This window comes from Chlorocebus sabaeus, chromosome 25 (genome assembly GCF_047675955.1).
Source record: "Chlorocebus sabaeus isolate Y175 chromosome 25, mChlSab1.0.hap1, whole genome shotgun sequence".
Lineage (NCBI taxonomy): Eukaryota > Metazoa > Chordata > Mammalia > Primates > Cercopithecidae > Chlorocebus > Chlorocebus sabaeus.
In genome coordinates, this window is record NC_132928.1 from 13,970,790 (window position 1) to 13,992,745 (window position 21,956).

The 21,956-nt window shown below is 36.3% G+C and overlaps 1 protein-coding gene across 1 annotated transcript in view; it reads right to left on the minus strand.

Moving 5' to 3' along the window:
• The window catches only part of KCTD3 (potassium channel tetramerization domain containing 3), a 56,788-nt gene that overhangs the window by 24,508 nt on the left and 10,324 nt on the right, over positions 1-21,956 (minus strand). Inside the window, exons 5-10 of the mRNA XM_007988446.3 lie at positions 21,579-21,637; positions 21,216-21,296; positions 20,167-20,304; positions 19,604-19,694; positions 12,888-13,078; positions 1,280-1,395 (exon numbers count right to left, since the gene is read on the minus strand). Of these exons, the coding sequence (XP_007986637.1) occupies positions 1,280-1,395; positions 12,888-13,078; positions 19,604-19,694; positions 20,167-20,304; positions 21,216-21,296; positions 21,579-21,637 (676 nt within the window). The remainder of the gene's footprint in view (positions 1-1,279; positions 1,396-12,887; positions 13,079-19,603; positions 19,695-20,166; positions 20,305-21,215; positions 21,297-21,578; positions 21,638-21,956) is intronic.

The following is a 21,956-nucleotide window of genomic DNA, read 5'->3' on the forward strand; positions in this document are numbered from 1 at the left end:
CAGCATTGATCCTTAAGCCATCACTCTGATTCTCTGCTTTCCTTCACCACCAAACTTCTTGAAAGGTATTTGAATCTGCTGTCTCCTTTCTCTGATCTTTTACTTCCTCATTTCCTGCCATCTAGCTTTCTTCCACCAACACCTAACATATATATTTGAAAATGATATCTACTGCCAAAATTAATGTCATTTCTCAATCACGTCATGTTCTTTGGCTCTTCGTCGTCTATCCTGTCCCCTTAAATGCTAACGTTCCCCCAAAGTTCTAATTTGGACTTTGCTTTCTTTCTATATACCCACTCAATGGAAAATCTTATCAATTTTTTTATCACATAAATATTATGGACTCTAAAGATTTCTCACCCTTTCTTCTTTCCTAAATTCCAAAGGAGTACTTCCAACTATATACCTGACATCTACACTTGAATAACCATAGGAATCTCAAAGTAAACGTATTAATCAATTTAACCATTCTTCACCCAACCCACCAGCCTATCTGCTTCTCTTCCCACGTTTCCTATCAATTCAAAATACTACCAGCTACTGGATTGTCAAACTAGAAACCCAAAATTAGAAATACATTTCTCTTTCTTCAATTTCCCACATCAATCAGATAGCAGACCTGTCATTTTAGGAAGGGTCTATGAAATATTTTTCAAATGTACTCATCTTTGCCACCTCGACCACCACTGCCATCAGTTGAAGTGCTCTGCTTCTCGATTGCTGTATTGCTGTAGTAGATTCCCTCCTGACCTCCAGTCCACCTTTCATTTTAGCAACCACTGTTATCTTTCTAAAACATGGATCTGCTTATCTCACTCCCTGCTTAAAGTCCTTAATTCTTCCTCTTTCCTTTAAGAATCAGGTATTAACCTTTTTAAAGTCCTACCTCTTTCTTACTCCTCTCAAGTACTTGAGATTATTTAGCGTGCTATCATCTCTGAACAGATTATGGGTTTTCACACAGATCTGTGCTCCTGTTCAGGAAATAAAATTTGCCTGGACTACCATGCTCAAGGCATTGAACTTCGAATATTTAAAATAAATGGAGAAATGCCAAACCATAGTTTAAAAAACTCACTTATTTTCCAAAGTAACTTAAACTCTTGAAAATATGCTCAAATATGCATCTAGTAAAAAAATTGACCACTACATTCATTCAATATTTGTATAATCGAAACCACAAACATTATGAATTCTACAAGGAAAAAAAAATACATAATCAGCATACGTTTCAGAAATATTTTAACTTCTGTAATATGTGTTAGTTAAAACTAACCTGCCAGTGCTGAGTGACAGCATTCCACACTCCCACTTTCCCTGTATGACTCGTGGCCACCAACTGGTTACCAATAAAGAAGAGAGCATCTACAGGAACACCCAGGCTGAACACTCCTTAAATGACAATAAAAAATAAAAAGGTTAATCAGTCACCATTTTTATAATTAATAAAACCTGGATTAAAAACATCTTAAAGGTGACAATTTAAACCTATTCTCATTACTACAAACTATGTGCTATACGTGTTTGGCGACCAGAAATAAGAAACTCACAAGCTCTTAAGCAGCTTACAGAACTACTAAAGCAAGGAAGAATCTGCTCCAAGCCATCTCACACTGCTCTAACACCTTATCCTGAAGCTTGGTTCCTAACCTCAGCTGATCATCAAAATAACCTGATTGACAGATTTAAAATAAACAAAACAAAACAAAAAGGATCCTGGGATCCATGCCAGACACACTAAATCAGAAAACCTACTGTATTGTTACAAAATCCATAGGCAAGTTAGATGCAGCTTGTCCATAGACCCGATATTTAGGAACTAGTGATCTGAACACACAGACTTGGCAACCTCAACTATCCACAATGTGTCTAAATTCTGGAAATAAGCAAAAGGGAGAAAAAAGCAGCAAGAAGTCACACAATACTAAAAACAAACATTCGGGCCTTTTACTCAGAGCTTATTTTAAACCCCATGTTTTCCAGCACTGCAATCTCAATTTAATTAATTCAAAAGACACTACATTAGGCTTTAGGATTAAAAAACACAAGAAGACGAGATGTTACTAAGAACTTACACTTTAGTAGAGAAAAAACTGCAACCAATTATAATTTGATACAACAATAACAGAAGGATGCACAGGGTACAATAGTATCTATGGGGTAAAAGAGAGCATGTAAAGGTGGTTGAAAATATATCTTAGAAAAGAAGCCATCTCAGTTGATGTTTTTAAAGGTTAATAGGAGTCCATCTAATTGGGAGACTGAATAATGGCAAGCTCAGGGAATCTGAGCAAACAGAAGATAAGTGTAGGTGAGCGAGGTTGTAATGAGCACACATCACACATCAACAGCAAAAGACCCAACAATGCCTAAGCAGAGAATTCTAGGCTCACCTTGGTATGGCATATTGGCCTTATACAGTTCTCTCTCTTCAGAGTACTGCACTCCTGAGTTCTCCAACTCAGGAGAACCTGGGTTGGAATCCTGGCTCTCAGAGTACCTTTGTCTGCCACTTTTTTGGTTCTTATCTCAACTACAAAATAGGGTCTAAGCTAAATGTTTCAATGATCACTTGAGCTTAAAAATGTCATAACTGGCCAGCACGATGGCTCACGCCTGTAATCCCAGCACTTTGGGAGGCCAGGGAGGGTGGATCACTTGAGGTCAGGAGTTCAAGACCAGCCTGGGCAACATAGTGAAACTCTATCTCTACCAATAATACAAAAATTAGCTGAGTATGGTAGCACACGCCTGTAATCCCAGCTACTGGGGAGGCTGTGGCAGGAGAATCGCTTGCACCCAGAGACAGAGGTTACAGTGAGCTGAGACCACACCAGTGCACTCCAGCCTGGGTGACAGAGCAACTCGAAAAAAAAAAAAAAAAAAGTTATAATCCAATTCTAGCATTTAAATAGCATTATCTTTTATTTGAAAAACACTTTATGGGAAATATATTTTTTATCTAATAATGCTGGGAAATAAGTCTCACCTCTAAAATACTCTTTTATATAGATCTTTGGCTGCTTCAAGTATCAGTTTATTTATTTTTAAAAAGTACCTGTGCCAATACAAACAACTTCGTCAGCATTTAGCTGAGAAAAAAATGCATGAAACCTTGAAGCACTCATGGGAAAAACAAAGCAACTGAATGCAATTATAACATGCTTTAAAAGCATAAGCCAGAAAGACTACTGATTTCTTTTGAATCTTATACTGGTGCTAGGTATTCTCTTTGTGTTCAGAACTGTATGATACAGAAGACTAGTGACAAATAACACCTTGAAAACTTTTATCAGTCTTGTAAAAGCAAGGCATCTAGCAAGAAGATGATACATGACAAAAAGAAACCAAAACAAAAAACTTGCTAAGTATTGCCAGAAATATCTTTTATATAAACATTTTAATTATATGTATAAAATCCATATTTACACAAGCATGCACATGAAACACATTATCTCAGCCCAAAAAGCTAGAATAAAATAAAGTACAACACACACACACACACAAAGCTAAGTCCTTTGCCCAGAATTGGTTAAGAAATGAACCTGCCACTTCAAAGCATAAAGTCATCAGTTCACATTGTATATACAATTTTAGGTACTTTACTGATGATAACAAACTTTACTTTTGATACTTTACTGATGATAACAAACAATGTGAACATGTTTTAGAACATGTGAAGCCAACTATATTCAGTATCATGGGCTATGTGAAAGGCAGAAATGAAAACAGGAAAACCAACTAACATTGATTACTCCAGAGAAGGATGAGGTTCTGGGAAATCAAGAAAGACACTCTGAATGGTCTCACGAAATTTAAAATGTCACTCCTGCTTAGGCTCAACAATCCTGAGCACCAGTGACAGGGAAGACAACAGTATAAATAATGACCAGTTCCTGTTTAAGGGGCCCTCTTGGTAAAATATTGCTTATAGCGGCAACCCAGTAACTCTGTCTTATCTAAGTTATAATGAAGGGAGTTCAGCCTCTGGGAGAGCCCTATCACGGATATACCAACTCTAACAATTTTCTTTGGATAGTGTTGTCATGTTCTGAAGAACATCTGTTAACAACAAATGGCTTCTTTTACAGGGCATGAACAAATTACTACTGTACCAGCTCATAACATAGCTACCTATCACATTAGCCTTTGAACACCAAGCAAGTAATAAAATTTCCTTCACTTATTAGTATGTTACGAATAGCTACTTGAAAAAGGAAAAAGAAATCACAATGGGTTTACCTTCTGTTTAGTTACCAATGTATTATAATTTCAAAATTGTTTATGTTACATTTCTTTTTTCTTAAAGTTGTTTGGGAAGACTTAAGCTGTCGACCATGATGGAATAAATGGCACCCGATTATTCTCCACTTCAAAACAGCAATAAGAACAACAAAAAAAATTGGACAAAATACATGAAACAATTGTTTTTACGTATTGGACAACAGGCAGCAGGGGACCTGAGAGATGGAAACACACTGACAAGCCCCCACATTACCCCCGGCTTTCTGCATAAGAGTACTTTCTATCACAGCATAGCAAGGTGAGACCCAAGTGATATGGTTTGGTTCTGTGCCCCACCCAAATCTCATCTTGTAGCTCCCATAATTCCCAGGTGTTGTGAGAGGAACCTCATGGGAAATGACTGAATCACGGGGATGGGTCTTTCCTGTGTCGTTCTTGTGATAGGGAATGGATTGTCTCATGAGATCTGGTTTTAAAAACAGGAGTTTCTCTGCACAAGCTCTCTTTGCCTGCTGCCATCCACGTAAGATGTGACTTGCTCCTCCTTGCCTTCTGCCATGATTGTGAGGCCTCCCCAGCCCGTGGAACTGTAAGTCCAATTAAACCTCTTTCTTTTGTGAATTTCCCAGTCTTGGGTGTCTTTATCAGCAGTGTGAAAACGGACTAATACACCAAATAAAGAGAGATGATTTCCCTGAACTGCGGAGGTGAAGAACTTGAGGCTAGAATTTGTAGGTACAGTACAAGAAGGAAGGGAATCGTGCCACAGTGGGGAAAGGGTGGCATAAAAGTTGCATAAGCGTTTTCCTAAGACCCTGGCTAAGGCCAAACTGCACCTGGGCAGGGCAAGAATCTCCAAGGAAAGAAAGGCTGCTGGCCAGGCGCGGTGGCTCACACCTGTAATCCCAGCACTTTGGGAGGCCGAGGCAGGCGGATTACGAGGTCAAGAGATCGAGACCATCCAGTCAACATGGTGAAACCTGTCTCTACTAAAAATACAGAAATTAGCTGGGTGTGGTGGCACACGCCTGTAGTCGCAGCTACTTGGGAGGGAGGCTGAGACAGGAGAATCCCTTGAACCTGGGAGGTGGAGGTTGCAGTAAGCCAAGATCGCACCACTGCACTCCAGCCTGGCAACAGAGCGAGACTCTGAGAAAAAAAAAAAAAAAAGAAGGAAGAAAGAAAAGAAAAGAAAAAAGAAAAGAGAAAAGAAAAGAAGGCAGGCAGGCAGCTTTAGGACTAAGAGGTAACTGGAGATATCAGATACCAGAGATCATATGTGGGTAGATCGAGTAGTTCCAAATCAACACAAGTAGAGAGTTCTTGCTGAGCCCCTCGGGCATTCAGTTAAATAAGATTCCAGAAAAGCAACATCTTAAAAATAAGGACTACACCCTTGAAAAGGAGCCCTGCCCTAAAATTAAAAATAAAGCTAGAAGAGGCTACCTACCCCTAACAAAGTACTGAAACAAGCCTAACAGGTTCAAGATCCTTCAGTAATTTAATTGCCTGCCAGAACAAAGCTCACAACTTTTAAAGGAAGGCAACATGATTCATAACCCTACAAAATGTATCACACACACATGTACAGCACATAATCAAAACTCTCTAGACATGTGAAACAGGAAAATGTGATCCAAAATAAAAACATGATAACCAGATATTGATATTAGCAGACAAAAACTTTAACGAATTAAACATCTATTATAAAAACTAAAAAGTGAACATAATGAACAAAAAGAAATCTTAGCAGAAGAAACAAACTAGAAAATGGAATCAAAAAATAATGCTAGAGCTAAAAAGTCCAACATTTCAAATGAAAATTCACTAGATGAACTTAACTGCAGATTGAATACCGCAGAAGTATAAAAGACATTAAAGGTAGATCAATAAAAGATACCTAAACTGAAGAACGGAGAAGAAAAAAATGAAATAAAAAATCAGGGCTCCCACAACCTCAGGTTAATAAAGTGATCTAGAGAGGAAGAGGGAGGGAGCAAGGTAGAGATGGAGAAAAGGGGAAGGACGACAGGTACAGGCCTCCCTCAACTGTGTCAATCAAAAATGTCTCTAGACATTTCCAAATGTCCCTTGGTGGATAAGATTTCCTTAGCTGTGAAACATAAATCTAGAATATGTAAAAAAAATTACAAATAAGTAACAGGATGACAGCTTCATCAAAAAGGGGGCAAATGATTTAGAGACACTTCTCAAAATATACAAATGGTCATTAAGTACAGGAAAAGATGCTCAGTATTATTAATTATCAGAAAAATGCAGTTAAAGCCACAATTAAAAGCACTGAACCATTAAAATCCACAGTAATGGCTCAAATTAAAAAGACCGACAATACTAAGTGTTGATTAGCATGTGGAGCAGCTGCAACTCTCACACACTGCAAGTAAAAATGTAAAAAGGTACTTTTGGAAAACAGTTTGGCAGTTTTTTGTAACCTTAAACATGGACTTTCCACATGACTAAGAAATTCCACTCCTATATATTTGCCTTAAGAAAGGATATTTCCACAGAAAGACTTCTACTTGAATGTTAACTGCAGCTTTATTCGTAATATCTCCAAATTGGAAATAAGCCAAGTGTCTATCAACAGGTGAATGGATAAACAAATCTGCCATATTATTTCAATGGAATACTACTCAGCAATAAAAAGGAACAGACAATTGATACATGCAACAACATGGATGAATTTCAAAAGCATTAAGTTTAATAAAAAGCCAGGCACAAAAGAATACATACTATATAATTCTACTCCTGAAATTCTAGGTAAAGGAAATCTAATCTATGGTGATAAAAAGACTAAACTGCATAAACAATGCAGCTTATGTTGAACACTTTCTTTCCTTCTGGGAATCTGGAATCTCGGTACATACTAGGCAAAGGATGCTGACATAACTGGCCTCTGATAATGATCTGGAAAACTAAGTTTCTAGTAAGTTTCCCTGACAGATATTTCATAAGTATTGTCACAATTTGTTGCTGTAGGAATTAAGCACATCCTGAGAGACTCCACTAGAAGAGAACTCTTAGAAGCTTGCTCCTGGTTTCCTTCAGACTTTGACCCATGTGTCTTTTGTTGTTGTTGATTCTGCTTTGTATGCTTTCATTGTAATAAATCATAGCTCTAAAAACCTCTATACGCTGAGTCCTGTGAGTCCTCCTAGCAAATCACTGAATCCAGGAGTGGTCTTATGACTCTTAACACAGATATAAAATTCTGCAGTTCAGTTAAGGGGTCCAGATTAGATACATAAACCTGCAAGCCATCAGCATATAGAAAGCATTCACAAAGGCTTTACGATCACAAACAGAATAAATACAAAAGATGGAGTCCAAGGACTGGGCCCTGAGGTACGCCAATATTGTGTGGTCAGGCAAATAAGGAAGAACTATCAAAAGGAACTAAGAAGAAACACAGAACTAGGATGAAAATCAGTACAACAAGGTGTCCTGGAAGGCAAAAGAAGAAAGTCTTCAAAGGCAAAGGCGTAATTAAGCAATATAAAACACACCAGATGACAGCTCTAGTAAGAGAAAGACTAGAATTTGATCATGGGATTTAGCAGAACAGAGATCATGGGTGACACTATCAATAGTTTTATGGATTGGTTGAGGGGAAAAGCACAATCAGAGCAAGTCTGAGAGAGAAGATGAGAAGATGACATGGAAACAGTAAGATGAGATAACTACTCTCTCTCTACTGGTGCCTTGATACTGGCCTACTCACAGCCTTTAGAACTGTGACAAATGGATTTATAGAATAGATCTATAAGCCACCAAGAATATATTTTTGTTACAGCAGCCCAAATGGATTAAGGCCCACTAGCTTTAAGAGAAGCAAAAAAAAAAAAAAAAAAAAAGGAGGAAATTAGAAGAGAATGTAGGGTAGTCTCTTTGTTATTGCTTTTAAGGCTGAATTACTGCACGAATGTATGCTGATGAAAATGATGCCACAGAGTGGGAAATTTTTATTGATTTAGGAGAGAGGGGGAATTGCAATGTACTCGAGGAGTGAGGGAAAATAGCATCTAGTGACAACTGGAGAAACTGGCCCTAGGTAAGAGCAGAGAAAATTTAATCACAGTAACAAAAGAAACAATGGAGAATATCAGAACTGATACACATAGATGGGCACATGTCACGATAATAACTTAGGGAAAATTTCTCCTGGCTTTCTCTATCCTCTCAATGAGAATGACAGAAGTGTTGTAAGTTTATGGAGAAAGAAAAAAGTATGAAGTATCACCCAGGAGAGTAACAGAGAGAACCAAAAAGGATTATACAGTAGGATTGCTGGGTAGCTTTAAAGGCCCACTTGAGAAGAGAGGTCAGGAATTGAGACAACATTGGTGTGTGTGTGCATGTGTGGACATGTGCACACGCATTTCTTTTTCCCAGCCATAATCAGCCACAGAGATGGAGAGACCCAAGAAACTTGAGGCTCTATGCTAAAGAGTGATTATAAGGACAGACTCCACATCTGACAAAAAGGGGAAGTGACCAATGAAGAGAATCCAGTGGGGGTGAAAAATTCAATCAGGGAACTGGAGCTAATAACTTCAAAGGAATGAAGGATAGTAACCCAGAGGGCAGCTGAAAGCTATGTTAAGTTTAAGTCTAGAAGGCATGAGATCCAAAACCAGACGGGAGAGAAGGAAAGTTGGGAAAGAAGGAAAGGACAATGGTCTAGAACAGCAGTTTTCAAAGTGTGGTCTGGGAAACATGGTTACCTCAGACCCTTACCAGAAGTCTGAGAGGAAAAGACTATTTTCATTGTAACATGAAAAAAAATTTGCCTTTAAAAAATTTGTATTCTCTAAGAGTATACAGAGGAGTTTTCCAGAGGCTACATGACACGTGATGAGGTCACCATTAAGATAGCGAATAGAATCTGCATATATATTTTTATTTTTTCTATAATTATCTCTAGTGGTGGGCTTACAGTATAACTAAACTTCCCAAGATTAACATAGTTTGTTCTAAATACTTCTAGTGTGCTCTTATTAGCTATCTTCAGTTTATATCTGCTATGATCTCTGCAACCTCATTAGTGTCCAATAAATTATTTTGAAATCCAAGTTTTCATGCACCTACAAAGTAGTACAAGAAATAAGTAAATACCGCTGTGTTGTTCTGCAATATTAGTATTAAAGACGTTTTGAAAGTTTTCTAAATTTTTATATTTTACCAAAAACTATTAAAAATATTTTGTTCCACAATTTTTAAAAATATATTCTTACACGTAGTGATGGATCACTGGCTTTAAAAAGGAAAATTAGAACACTTGCCTGCTCAATCCATAGGTGTACCACCTAAGTCTAAAGATGCTGACAAAGAAAAATATGACAAATCAGAATTCTTTGACTCATGAAAGGAAAGACTCAAACAATTGAGCAAAACTATAATTTTTTTTTTTTTTTTTTTTTTTGAGATGGAGTGCCATTCTGTCGCCTAGGCTGGAGTGCAATAGTGTGATCTTGGCTCACTGCAACCTCCGCCCCCTGGATTCAAGCGATTCTCCTGCCTCAGCCTCCTGAATAGCTGGGATTACAGGTGCCCACTACCACACCTGGCTAATTTTTGTATTTTTAGTAAAGATGGGGTTTCATCATGTTGGTCAGGCTGGTCTCGAACTCCTGACCTCGTGATCCACCCACCTCAGCCTCCCAAAGTGTTGGGATTACAGGCATCAGCTGCCATGCCCAGCCAATAAAAATGTTAAAATAACAAAAACTATTTTTCCCTCAAACTTTACAGATCTTAGCAACTTAACGTTATTGTGCTTTACATAGCAAAACACTTTTGAATAGTATCATGTCAGTTGTAGATTCACTGAGACTGAATACTCAAGAGCTTAAAGAAAAACAAATTGGCCATGCACAGTGACTCACGCCTGTAATCCCAGCAATTTTGGAAAGCCAAGGTAGGAGGATCACTAAAGCTTAAGAATTCGAGACCTGGGCAACATAATGAGACCCCATTTACACAATGATTAAAAAATAATAGCCAGGCATGGTGGTGTCTGCCTATAGTTCTAGCTACTAAGGAGGCTGAGGTGTGAGGACTGCTTCAGTGCTTGAGTCCAGGAGGTTGAGGCTGCAGTGAGCTAGTATCACTTCACTGCACTCCAGCCTGTGTAACAGAACAAGACCCTGTCTCAGAAAAAAAAAAAAAGAAAAGAAGAAAAGGAAATTAAGTATTTTAAATAAAGATGTAAAAAACTCATTTAATCCAGAAATTGTTTGGTATAGACCTTCAAACTAGAAATGAAAAAGCTAAGGAAGGATCTCAAAGGTAAGTTAAGACATCACAGTGACTAGAGAAATACACTCAATTGCTAAGAGACTAATAAAGCCTTGAACAGATGACAACGCTGAATGCCTGCTAGATGAAAAGTCCATGAAGAAATAACATGTTAACTTTTCAATAATACAGTAACTCTTCAATCTAAAAATCTGGCAGAGAGTCAATCTCTTGTCTGTAGAATTGTATTTTTGTCTTGCAAACAGATGAACATATAGATGTGGCTAGACCTGAGATTTTACTCGTATCCAGCTGGTATTAGCTGCACCTAGTATTTTACTTGTATCCATCTGGTATTAGCTTCAACTGATCATTAAAAATCCTTTATGTGAATGTACAGCTACAAACACAGGAAGTGCTGAAATAGTCAAAGTGGGTATTTCATGGCTTATTCGAGAACATCTTTGTTGATATTTACACCGATGATGCAAAGCAATGTTTGGTAAAAACAGCAGGTACCTTACTTAGCACAAACCAGGACAGTGGCACTAAACTTTACTAGTGACCACTGCATTCTTCTCTGCCATTGGCTTTCAAGACTACAAAAGGCCAAATCAAAGATTTAAAGATTAAAGATTTGGCCTTTTATGTTCTTGAAAGTCTGTGGCAGAGAATGTAATGGTCACTAGTAACTAAAGAATGTCCTTGATGAAGCAGTAAAAATGTGTATTAACTAAAACTTAATTTCAACTATATATCTTAATATTCTGTATGACTAAGTGCTATGGCTATGTCAAGGAAAAAGCACCTTCACAATTGGTGGAGCAAAGAGCTACACACGCTGCTGTGTTCATTAAGTACCATTTTAATTTGAGATGACTACGGTTATTCAGAGTTGGGTGGTTGGCAGAATTATCCTCAAAAAATAAACAAAGTAAGCCTATTATTTAAAGGAAAACAACTGATGTTATTTGTTGCCAATGATAAAAATTCAACGTTTCAAGTGAAAATCTGCAGTTTGGAAAACTTTTATCTGCCACAGTGAGTGTGACAATTCCCTAACACGTAGTCAGCAGCGACACTAATGAATACAATTTTTTTCATATTATACAATGACAGGTATCAACATTTGGAAGATCTACAAAACTCAGCAAACCAACAATTTCCAAATGCCCAACACGTTATAAAATCATGTATGGTAAAAGATTCACTCAAAGTACAAAATAGTCTGATGGATTTTAATTTAACAAAATATGAAAAGTTCACTGATATGATTTCAGAGTTTTGATAATCAAAGAAGACTATGTACAATTTTCTGAAAAGACTAAAAAAAAGTTTTTTCCAACTACATATCTGTGTAAGATCACGTTTTCTTCATATACTTCAATCAAAACAATGTATCACAGCAGATTGAATGCAGAAATAGATATCACAATTAAAAAAGATTTACAAAACTGTAAACCCATGCCATTCTTCTTACACATTTTTGGAAAATGTGGTTATTTCTCATTAAAAAAGTTACTTAAGTTATGCAATGGATTATTATAGCTATACTAACATTTGTAAAAATTTCCATTTTAATTTCTAATATAGTAAATACTGACAGAAAATAACCTACACAAAGGCCGGGCACAGTGGCTCACGCCTGTAATTCCAGCACTTTGGGAGGCCGAGGTGGGTGGATCACAAGGTCAGGAGATCAAGACCATCCTGGCTAACACGGTGAAACCCTGTCTCTACTAAAAACACAAAAAAATTAGCTGGGCATGGTGGTGCGTGTCTGTAGTCCCAGCTACTCAGGAGGCTGAGACACGAGAATTGCCTGAACCCAGGAGGCAGAGGTTGCAGTGAGGTGAGATCATGCCATTGCACTACAGCCTGGGCAGCAGAGCGAGACTCAGTCTCGAAAAAAAAAAAAGGAAAAAAAAAAAAGAAAATAAGCCATACAAACAAAGACCTGGTACTGAGTAACTTTTTAAGATTAAGGGGTTCTGAAACCAAAAAGTCTGGGAATGTCCGGTCTAGAAGCAACAACAATGAGGAGCAAGAAAGTAACTTACCCCACATTCAGGTTCAGTGGTTTGAGAGGGGTGGAGAGAAAACAGCGAAAACAGCCACCACTAAGTGGGATTCAGGAAAAGCAATATTCTCATAGAGCAGCCAGGTTTCACTTAAAGTGGTGAAAAGATGCTCCCCGTGTCTTTTCTAAAACATCATTTTTCCTTCATTATCAGATCTTTCCTCCCACAGTAAATACTGTGGCAGCTCTAGCTAAGTGATAGTCCAGGTTAATTTCCATATTCAGTGTCACTCTCTTTTATAAACTTCATCAAATTACATCAAATATCATCAAATTACAACATAAACAAGATTCTTCCTACCAATTTCACTTCCACTTCCCCCATCTTGAACACTCCACAAGATGATGCTACTCTCTGAGGCAACAGCAACCATTTTGTCTTTGTCTCCATGTGGCCCTCCAACCACCTTTGCATTTAAAGCTACTCGTTCGATAGTCCAATCCAAATATGGGCTCGTAAACACTTGCTGCCATCCTGAAGATTCTTTGATTCTGTTAAGGAAGAACAGGCACATAAGGTAGATTCGGCAGCAATTAAGCAAACAGAATACACATCAATGCACCAAAACCAAAAAACAATGACAAAAAACAAAACAAAAAACAAAAAAACACTAACTAGTTACCCATCCACCTTCCTATAACAAATAAAATTTTGTTGATATATATTGCCTATGAAGCCACAATATTATCCTTGGGGTATTTTATACCTGCATACATAGGACATATAATGACTTGAAAGAGACAACAGTTCTATATTTCTCCAAAGAATAATTTAGTAAGTCTTCCAAATTTTAAAAAATTTCAAAAACTTTAAAAAAAGATGGTTTTATCTTTCATGTTTCTCTACACATACATCCACATACACACACAAATGCACACACACACAAATGATACTGTCATCTTCTGTGAGTACGAACAATCAGCAAAAATCTGAATTTCAGAATTATTATACCTTTCAGTTATTAATCAGCTTCTCAGTGTTCATTAACTGAAACAACACACACTGAATCTCTTGTTTTTTGTACTTCAGATGGACAGTCTATCCAGAAACACTAAGATAAGTGAGTGTATCACATGCATTCCAATACCTTAGCACTATTATATAAAAAACGAGAGGGTGCAGAATATCTTCTGAAGACTAGTTTTTAAAGGTCTAAATGCAAAACTGTATGAACTATTGATTACCCAAATGTCAAAGTTAGTGTATTCTTTAATACCTAATTTCTCTAATAAATATTCCTGTCAGTTTTTAATAATTCTTTCTGCCCTATATGAATTTAGGTTTTAAAGACATGTTTTCTATGTGATTATATGTATAGCAGCCTTCATACATTTAGTGCTTTAGCAGTTATGTAATCATAATAATGAATGAGTTGAACTATGAAGTATCTATTTTTAAACTAAACAAATGATGCAAATATAACTATAAAGTTTCCCTTTTGTCTTACCAAAGAGAATAGAAGATGAAAGAAAAGAAGTGTTCTTTTGCAAACTACCTGACATTCACTGCAAAAAGCAAACTTAGGTATTCATAAATGATAGTCACCTAAGGGCCTAAATGAAAACACATCAACTTCATTTTCCCTTAAATATGTATGCCAAGTAATACAACTATAATTCATAAGAATATACAATTGAGCCTATTAATTTGAAGAATTAATGATTTCCTTAAACTTCAAAGCAACAGAGAAAAATGTATCAATTTTTCCTAAGCATTGTATAATTTGTAACCACCCTCTTCAGCCACCAGATGGGATTCATTTGTTAAGATAAACAAATGAAAATACTTAAATAACCTAATAAACACTAAAATTTGCTGACATTCTCTTATCCCTTTACTTTCTTAATGAACTTGCTTTCACTTTACTCTAAGGAATCACCCCAAATTCTTTCTTGTGAGAGATCCAAGAACCCTTTTTTGGGGTCTGGATGAGAACCCCTTTCCAGTAACATCTTCCTGGGAAACTATGAAATGAGAGTGGAGAGACCCCTGACCCAAAGGAAATAGACTGCAGCACCAATTAGCTGAAACTTTGAAGTCAAGAACACTTTTCTTTTGAGATTTTGCAGCTTTTAACAATTGAATAAAGTATACTCTTATAAACAAAATTTGGAGCATATTTCTTTCTCTCTACCTGATCTCTCCAGAATTTGGAAACTATTTGTGAGTATTCTTAACTTATGGCGATATATAACTGCAATAAGAGTCTGTTTTCTTTTGTAACAGGAGACAATTGGAGAAACTGGTTATTTTACCAAGGCTTTGACTGGAATACCATGCTTTCAGATATGGACTTGTTTAAGGAACCATATTTGACTTAGAGAGCTGATAAAAGCCCCTTGGGAAAACTGGCCACATATCTTGTCTACATGGTCCTTGTACAAGGTTTCTGACCTGTCTGGGATAAGTAAAGAAAGTCACTTTCTGACAGGCCCAGAAGCCCCAAGTTATCATGAAACCTCAAGAGGAAAGAAACTTATCCGACTCATACAGGTGTTTGCAGGCAATGATAAATCCATGGCAAGGCTCAAGGCTTTAAGAAGTCTAATTTGAGATTCTTTATGGATCAAAGTTTCATCCAAGTCAATTTAAAAAGAGCCTATATAGGAACTAATCATTCTTGCTGCACTGTATACAAATAATCAGGCCAAGTATAAGAAGACTAAAGCTTATCTTGCAAACAAATCAGTCCTACCATGATTTGTCTTTAGTAAAAATGGAAGACCGAAGAGAGGAAAATTGTTTCAAAAATTATGGTATACCTTTTATTAGATTTGTCTCATCAGTAGTTTTTGAGTTTTTTCTGCAATTTGGACTCACCCTGCTTATTCTTGTGGACCAAGCAGTGATCTTGGCTGCTGTTCAGAAGAAACAAGAGGCACGAGTAACACAAAAATCTGGATCAGTATTCTAATTGTGGGCATGTATTGGAATTGGCTAGCATATCAGTTTGGTTCCAAGTCCGTATCAGCTTGGTTGCAACGATTTCCCAGTTCATGAAAAGTCTTCTTTTATTTAGTTTACTTGGGATATTTTACTTATTTTGCCTTGTTACTGTAGAATATATTGCTGTTGTTCTCTTTGTGTAGGAATGAAAGATAAGCTTACTCAGTGCTTTCTTAACTTGAACACTTATTAATTTTCCAGTCATCACTTTTTGTCAGAAATCAGAGTTCTCACTATACTGACAGTTTCTGACTGAGCATTCCTCTACTGTGAATGCAGAAGACCCTAATAGGCAGAAATATCATCATCCCTATTCAGACTGCAGAAGTTATAGAAGATGAATCTTTTCCCTCTGCAACCCTTAGGATTAAGAGTACCCTTGTAAAAGGGAAGGGGAAAATATGTCAGAGGCGTTCAAACCAGAGTTGAATAGAGACTGGGTAAAATAAGGCTGAGACCTGCTGGGCTGCATTGCCAAGAGGTTAGCATTCTTAGTCATAGAGTAACAAAGGAGGTTAGCACAAGGTACAGGTCACAAAGATCCTGCTGACAAAACAGGATGGACTAAAGAAGCCAGCCAAAACTGAAACCAAGATGGCAACAAAAGTGACCTCTGGTCGTCCTCACTGCTCATTATACGCTAATTATAATGCATTATAATGCTAAAAGACACTCCCACCAGTCTCATGATAGTTTACAAATGACATCTAGTGTCTGGAAGTTATCCTATATGGTCTAAAAAGGGGAGGAATATTCAGTTCTGGGAATTGCCTGCTCCTTTCAGAAACACTCATGAATAATCCACCCCTTATTTAGTATATAATCAAGAAATAACTGTAAGTATACTCAGTCAAGCAGCCCTCAGGGCTGCTCTGGCTATGGAGTAGCCATTCTTTCATTCCTTTACTTTCTTAATAAACTTGGATTCACTTTAAAAAAAGAAAAAAAAAACAACTATATAATCTCATCTTTTACAGAGATATTACTTCTTCTAAGTTGTTTTTCTCTATAGTAATTAGGGTATTACACAATAAAGAGATGTCAAAAAAGGGTAAAAGAATCAGGACAGCATATTTAAAAATGACTATAACAACTACAGAATTTAACTCTTAAGATATGTGAATTTACTTGTTTTTTAAAAAATTACAAAGAAGGTACATATTTGCTCTATAATTTTCCATACAAGTAATCCATTTAAAATATGTAGAACAAGACCAGGCACAGTGGCTCACGCCTGGAATCCCAGCACTTTGGAAGGCCGAGGCGGGTGGATCACCTGAGATCAGGAGTTTGAGAATAGTCTGGCCAACATGGTGAAACTCCACCTCTACTAAAAATACAAAAGTTGGCCAGGTGTGGTGGTACACACCTGTAGTCCTAGCTACTCAGGAGGCTGAAGTGGGAGAACTGCTTGAACCCAGGAGGCAGATGTTGCAGTGACCTGAGATCATGCCACTGCACTCCAGCCTGGATGACAGGGCGAGACTCTGTCTCAAAATCTCAAAAACAAAACAAAACAAGTAATAATAATAAATAAAATAAATAAAACAAAATATATAAGAATATGCTCTGTTATTTCACCTCTCCATCATCTTACTGCTGCCTAGTGAACCAACCCTCTGAAGTTAAGACAGCTATGCGAAGAATGTGGTTATGTCTAGTTATTTCTTACGTGAAGACCTCAATAAAATACAGTAAAGAGGACATGCCCTGTGAGATTTTGAAACTTACTATGAACATACATCACCTCAAATTGTATGAGAATAGACATATTTCATAAGGACATGAGAGAACTGAAAAACAGATCCAAGTATATACACACACATAAAGCAAGATAAAATGGGCTATCAGATTCACGGACAAAGAATGATTTACGTAATAAATTGTCAGAACATAATTACCTACCCACTGAGAAGAAAATAAAATAAATCCTTAAATCTCATACCACATACAAAAAAGTAAACTCCACAAGGATTAAAGATCTAAAGTGGAATATACGCCCCAAGGGGGCAGCAATTCACACAACTACTCTTCGTTAATAGAAGTAACACTGTCATAAACTCAGCAAGAAAAAGAGACATAAACATAAAGCCTAACCATGTAGAAAATTAGTGAAGCTAGGAGAACATCATACAGGTCTTCACGTACTACTCTGTTTTTAAAGATTTTGTAACTTATTGATATAAAAACTTGAGGAAAAACAACTTGTAGAAAAGATTACACTTTTAAACAGTTTAAATATTTTTCTTTCTTTTGAAATCTTTTTTTGCCATTGTGCTGAATGATTTAACTATATGTGAGGAAATCCAAATATGTCCTCAATTTTCTTCCTTCGTCACTTTGCATGAGTATATTGCTCTGAAATGTCAGACACTTGGTGAAAGCAAAGAAAGATCGTGATCAATGCAAACACAAAGACTGGAAAATGTAATAGCATCATCCTGCTTACAATTATTACCCAGTGGGTTAAATTTTGCGTCATAATGTGGTGTTTCTGGAAAAGAGCAATCTTCAGTATTGTGTACAATGACAAAAAGAAAGTTATGCTGTTACACTTCGATCACTTATCATTTCACAATCCTTCTGGAATTCGTTATCGACAAAAATATGTACATAATATGTAAACAAGAGTCTACAAGTCATCCCAATTCAAATACATAAGATGATAAATTCAAAACAATGCTACCAAAAAAAAATACCTTTACCAAATTAGCTTTGCCTCATACAAAACCATCCCCCAAAAAATTATGCAAAAAAAATTTCCATGCTATTTCATAATTAAAATTACAAATCCACAAAACACTCTTTCTTAAAAAAAGTTTATTTACTTATTTATTGAGATGGAGTCTTGCTCTGTTGCCCAGGTTGTAGTACAACGGTGAGATCTCAGCTCACTGCAACCCCCACCTCCTGGGTTCAAGTGATTCTCCTGCCTCAGCCTCCCGAGTAGATGGGATTACAGGCATGTATCACCACACCTGGCTAATTTTTGTATTTTCAGTAGAGATGGGGTTTCACCACGTTGGTCAGGCTGATCTTCAACTCCACCCACCTCGGCCTCCCAAAGTGCTGGGATTACAGGCGTGATCCACTGCGCCCCGCCAAAACACTCTTAAAACATAAAGTCTGCACTTAATCATCACTACAAGGAAAATATAAACCTGAGATTACTGATGTAAACAGCACTACCAGACATGCCAAACCTTTCATAAATTCAGATTAAAAAAAAAATACATCTGGGATTCTTTAAACTATATCTGTAAAGTTTAGAAGACATTTTAGATATTTTTCAACTTATCGTGACTATTTTTTCTTAACTGAATTCAACAGGGATAAACATATAGTTTATATATCTTTGATTTTTCTGCAATTAAATGAAATTATAATCTAAGCTAGTATATTCCAACCACTTTTGTGATTCTACACCATTCTCTGTCATCAACATTTCTCAATGAATACAGTGATTTTGAACTAAGAGTCCCAACCAAAAAAAAAAAAAATTAACCGGTCTACACTATTCTTCATTGCTTCTCAGGCTCTGAGAATGTACGCATTAGTAAAACCAAACTACTTCTTTGTAAGTTTCACATATTAGATATTAAACTATACCACTTGTGCAACAACTGCCCTGCTTTACTACCTCACTTCCCAAAATGTAGTAATTATGACCAATGTACTCTCCCTTGCTACAGAATACAAAACACTGAATCATTAGAGACAGACCATCAGGGAGCTCACATTAATAATCCTGTCTAACGTCATTATATACTACAGTCTCAGAAGCTAGGTATAAGCAATAAATAATACATCAAGATATCTCAGTTTCATGACAGTCCACACTTGCCTGCGAAATGTTTACAACACAAAAAGGCTACCAGAAATATTTACCAAATTAGCTGCAAAAATAAAAGTAAACTAAATCTTAATCAGATGACACAGACACGAGTAAAATATGCAGGGAAAAAACCTGATGACTAAAAAAAGATAGCTTTTCAATCTAAAAATATAAAATCACAATTAATTTTAAAACTACCACCTCTAAAAGCAAAGCATTGTTAATTATACATTACCTGTAACACACAGCAAAATGGGCATATGCAGCTACAATCCAGTTGTGATGGCCAGCTACTATTAGCACCTTTCGTGGATCCACAGGAAATCCTATTGATTTTGGAAAAAGAAATATTTTACATTCTAAACTGGGGGTTGGAAAATTACAGCCCCCAGGCCAATTTCAGCTTTCTGCCTATTTTGGTTAATAGTTTTGTTAGAACCCAGCCATGCTTACTTGTATCAAAGTAAAGTAAAGTTTTGATACAAAACTTTATCAAAGTTTTGATAAAGTTGAGTAGGTCTGACAGAGAACGTGTGGCCCACAAAGCCTAAAATATTTAATTTCTGGCTCTTACTAGATAAATTTTGTCAATGCTGTTCTAAAGATTCAGAAAAGACAAAAGATTACATAGTATTTTAAATAAAAATTAAGTGTTAAATGAGACCTTTCCAAGATATAAATGATAAATCTGGATAAAAAAGGAGATGAGGCAAAAATCTTTAAAAGTAATTACTCAATATCACCTAGAACCAAAAACATACATATTTTTCTTTTTCAATTTCAGTCATCTTTGCTTACCTAGCCTAACAGTTTCTTCTCCCGTTCCAGAGAGAACAGGCTGTGTACCATTTCCCCGGGCTTCACCTTCTGTAGAATTAAGTCCATTCCTAGAATCAGCAGATCTGACTGTGTTGTTTATTTTACGACTGGGAATCCCTGCAAAAAGAAGAAGAAAACAAATACATTCCTGAGTTCACCTTTCAAAAATTAAAAATATCACATTGTAACAAAGAAACATAAAAATGTGAATTTCATTAAAGCCAAAATAACATCTTCCAATATAGCAAATTATTGCAAATAATTTAATTACAATTAAAAAATAAAATGAAAATGAATAAAACAAAGAGACAAAATTCTGTCAACAGATTTCTGCTACTGCCATACTGCTTACAATAAATAAGCTTTAGGTTACCGAATTAATGGGTAATTAATCCAGTCTGTCAGCCACTCTTTACAATTATGGTACAGGTATTATGTGTTAGATACTACGTACTAATTTAACTGATTTAGGACTGAATTTCCCCATACTTTCAAACATTCTTTTATTTGACGGGGAGCATTTTTTAAAATGAAATCTTGCTCAGAAGTACATTATAACACAGGTAAAAGCAGGCTCTTCTAGCTAAAGTGGGGCTGAGGTGACACTGACTTATCCTGCAGAATTCCTTAATTTTGCCAAAAAGCAGTTTGACAACCAGTGCTCTAACATAGGGATCAGCAAACTATGGGCCATGGAAAATCCAGCCCAATGCTATTTATGTAAATAAAGTTGTAGTGGTTACAGCTACACTTATTCTTCATGTAGTATACACGACAGAGTTAAGTAGCTGTCACAGAGATCCTCTGACTCATAAAATCTATCTGGCTCTTTACAGAAAAAGTTTGCCAAATCCCTGCTCCAATATATAATGAGACTTAATTTCTGTAAAAATCAAAAGTTCTTACCATTTCTAGCAGACTTACAGACAAAAAACTCAATAATCAAGGAATAGTTTTTCCTATTCATATGTTTATACTTGCTTAATGATAGAAGGAAGTTTTAAAAAGATTAAATAAAGTGAAAATACCTGGTGGAGGCAAGTAACCATGAAAAAGGACACTGCCACAAGAGGAACGCTCCAATTCTTCACATAAGAGAAGCCTTCTTACTAAAAACATTTCAAAGCAAACTTGTCAAGAGTACATGCAAACAGAAAAACAGTACTCCATTTTTATTTTCTCTAGTTCAAGAGGATAAGGAAAGAAAAGGAAAATTTTAATTAAGTCACAATATCTTTTGACTATGAAAATCCACAAAAACTAAGCACTGAACAAGTCCATCAAAAATTAGGACCTGAAATAAACACAATTCATTTAGGGCAAGTTTCATATACGAGTCAAATCAAATATTAACAGAGCACATAAACACCAAATATTAAAAGAACACATACCTAATGGGGTGATCCCGTAAAATTCTGCTTCATGCCTGAGAACATTAATACTTACTCCCCTACAAAGAAACAAATGATGTAAATTCTCTAACACTGGAAACCTGTATTATTATCTGAGGTGAAAGTAAAAAATTCTAGGTTCTTCATGTATACAGTCATAAGGCTTTAAAAATTATTTTTCTCCTAATATTCTTTATTTCTATTATCCTTAATCATTAAGAAGTCTAAATAAAAACTGCATGTGAACAAAAATATTCTGTTATCTACTTAAAAACCATTCATATATATACATATATATGAATTGGGTCACTAAAGGAGAGATTAGGGATCTATCAGGCTAGTACAAATAAATTGTCTAGAAGGCAAAGGATAGAATGG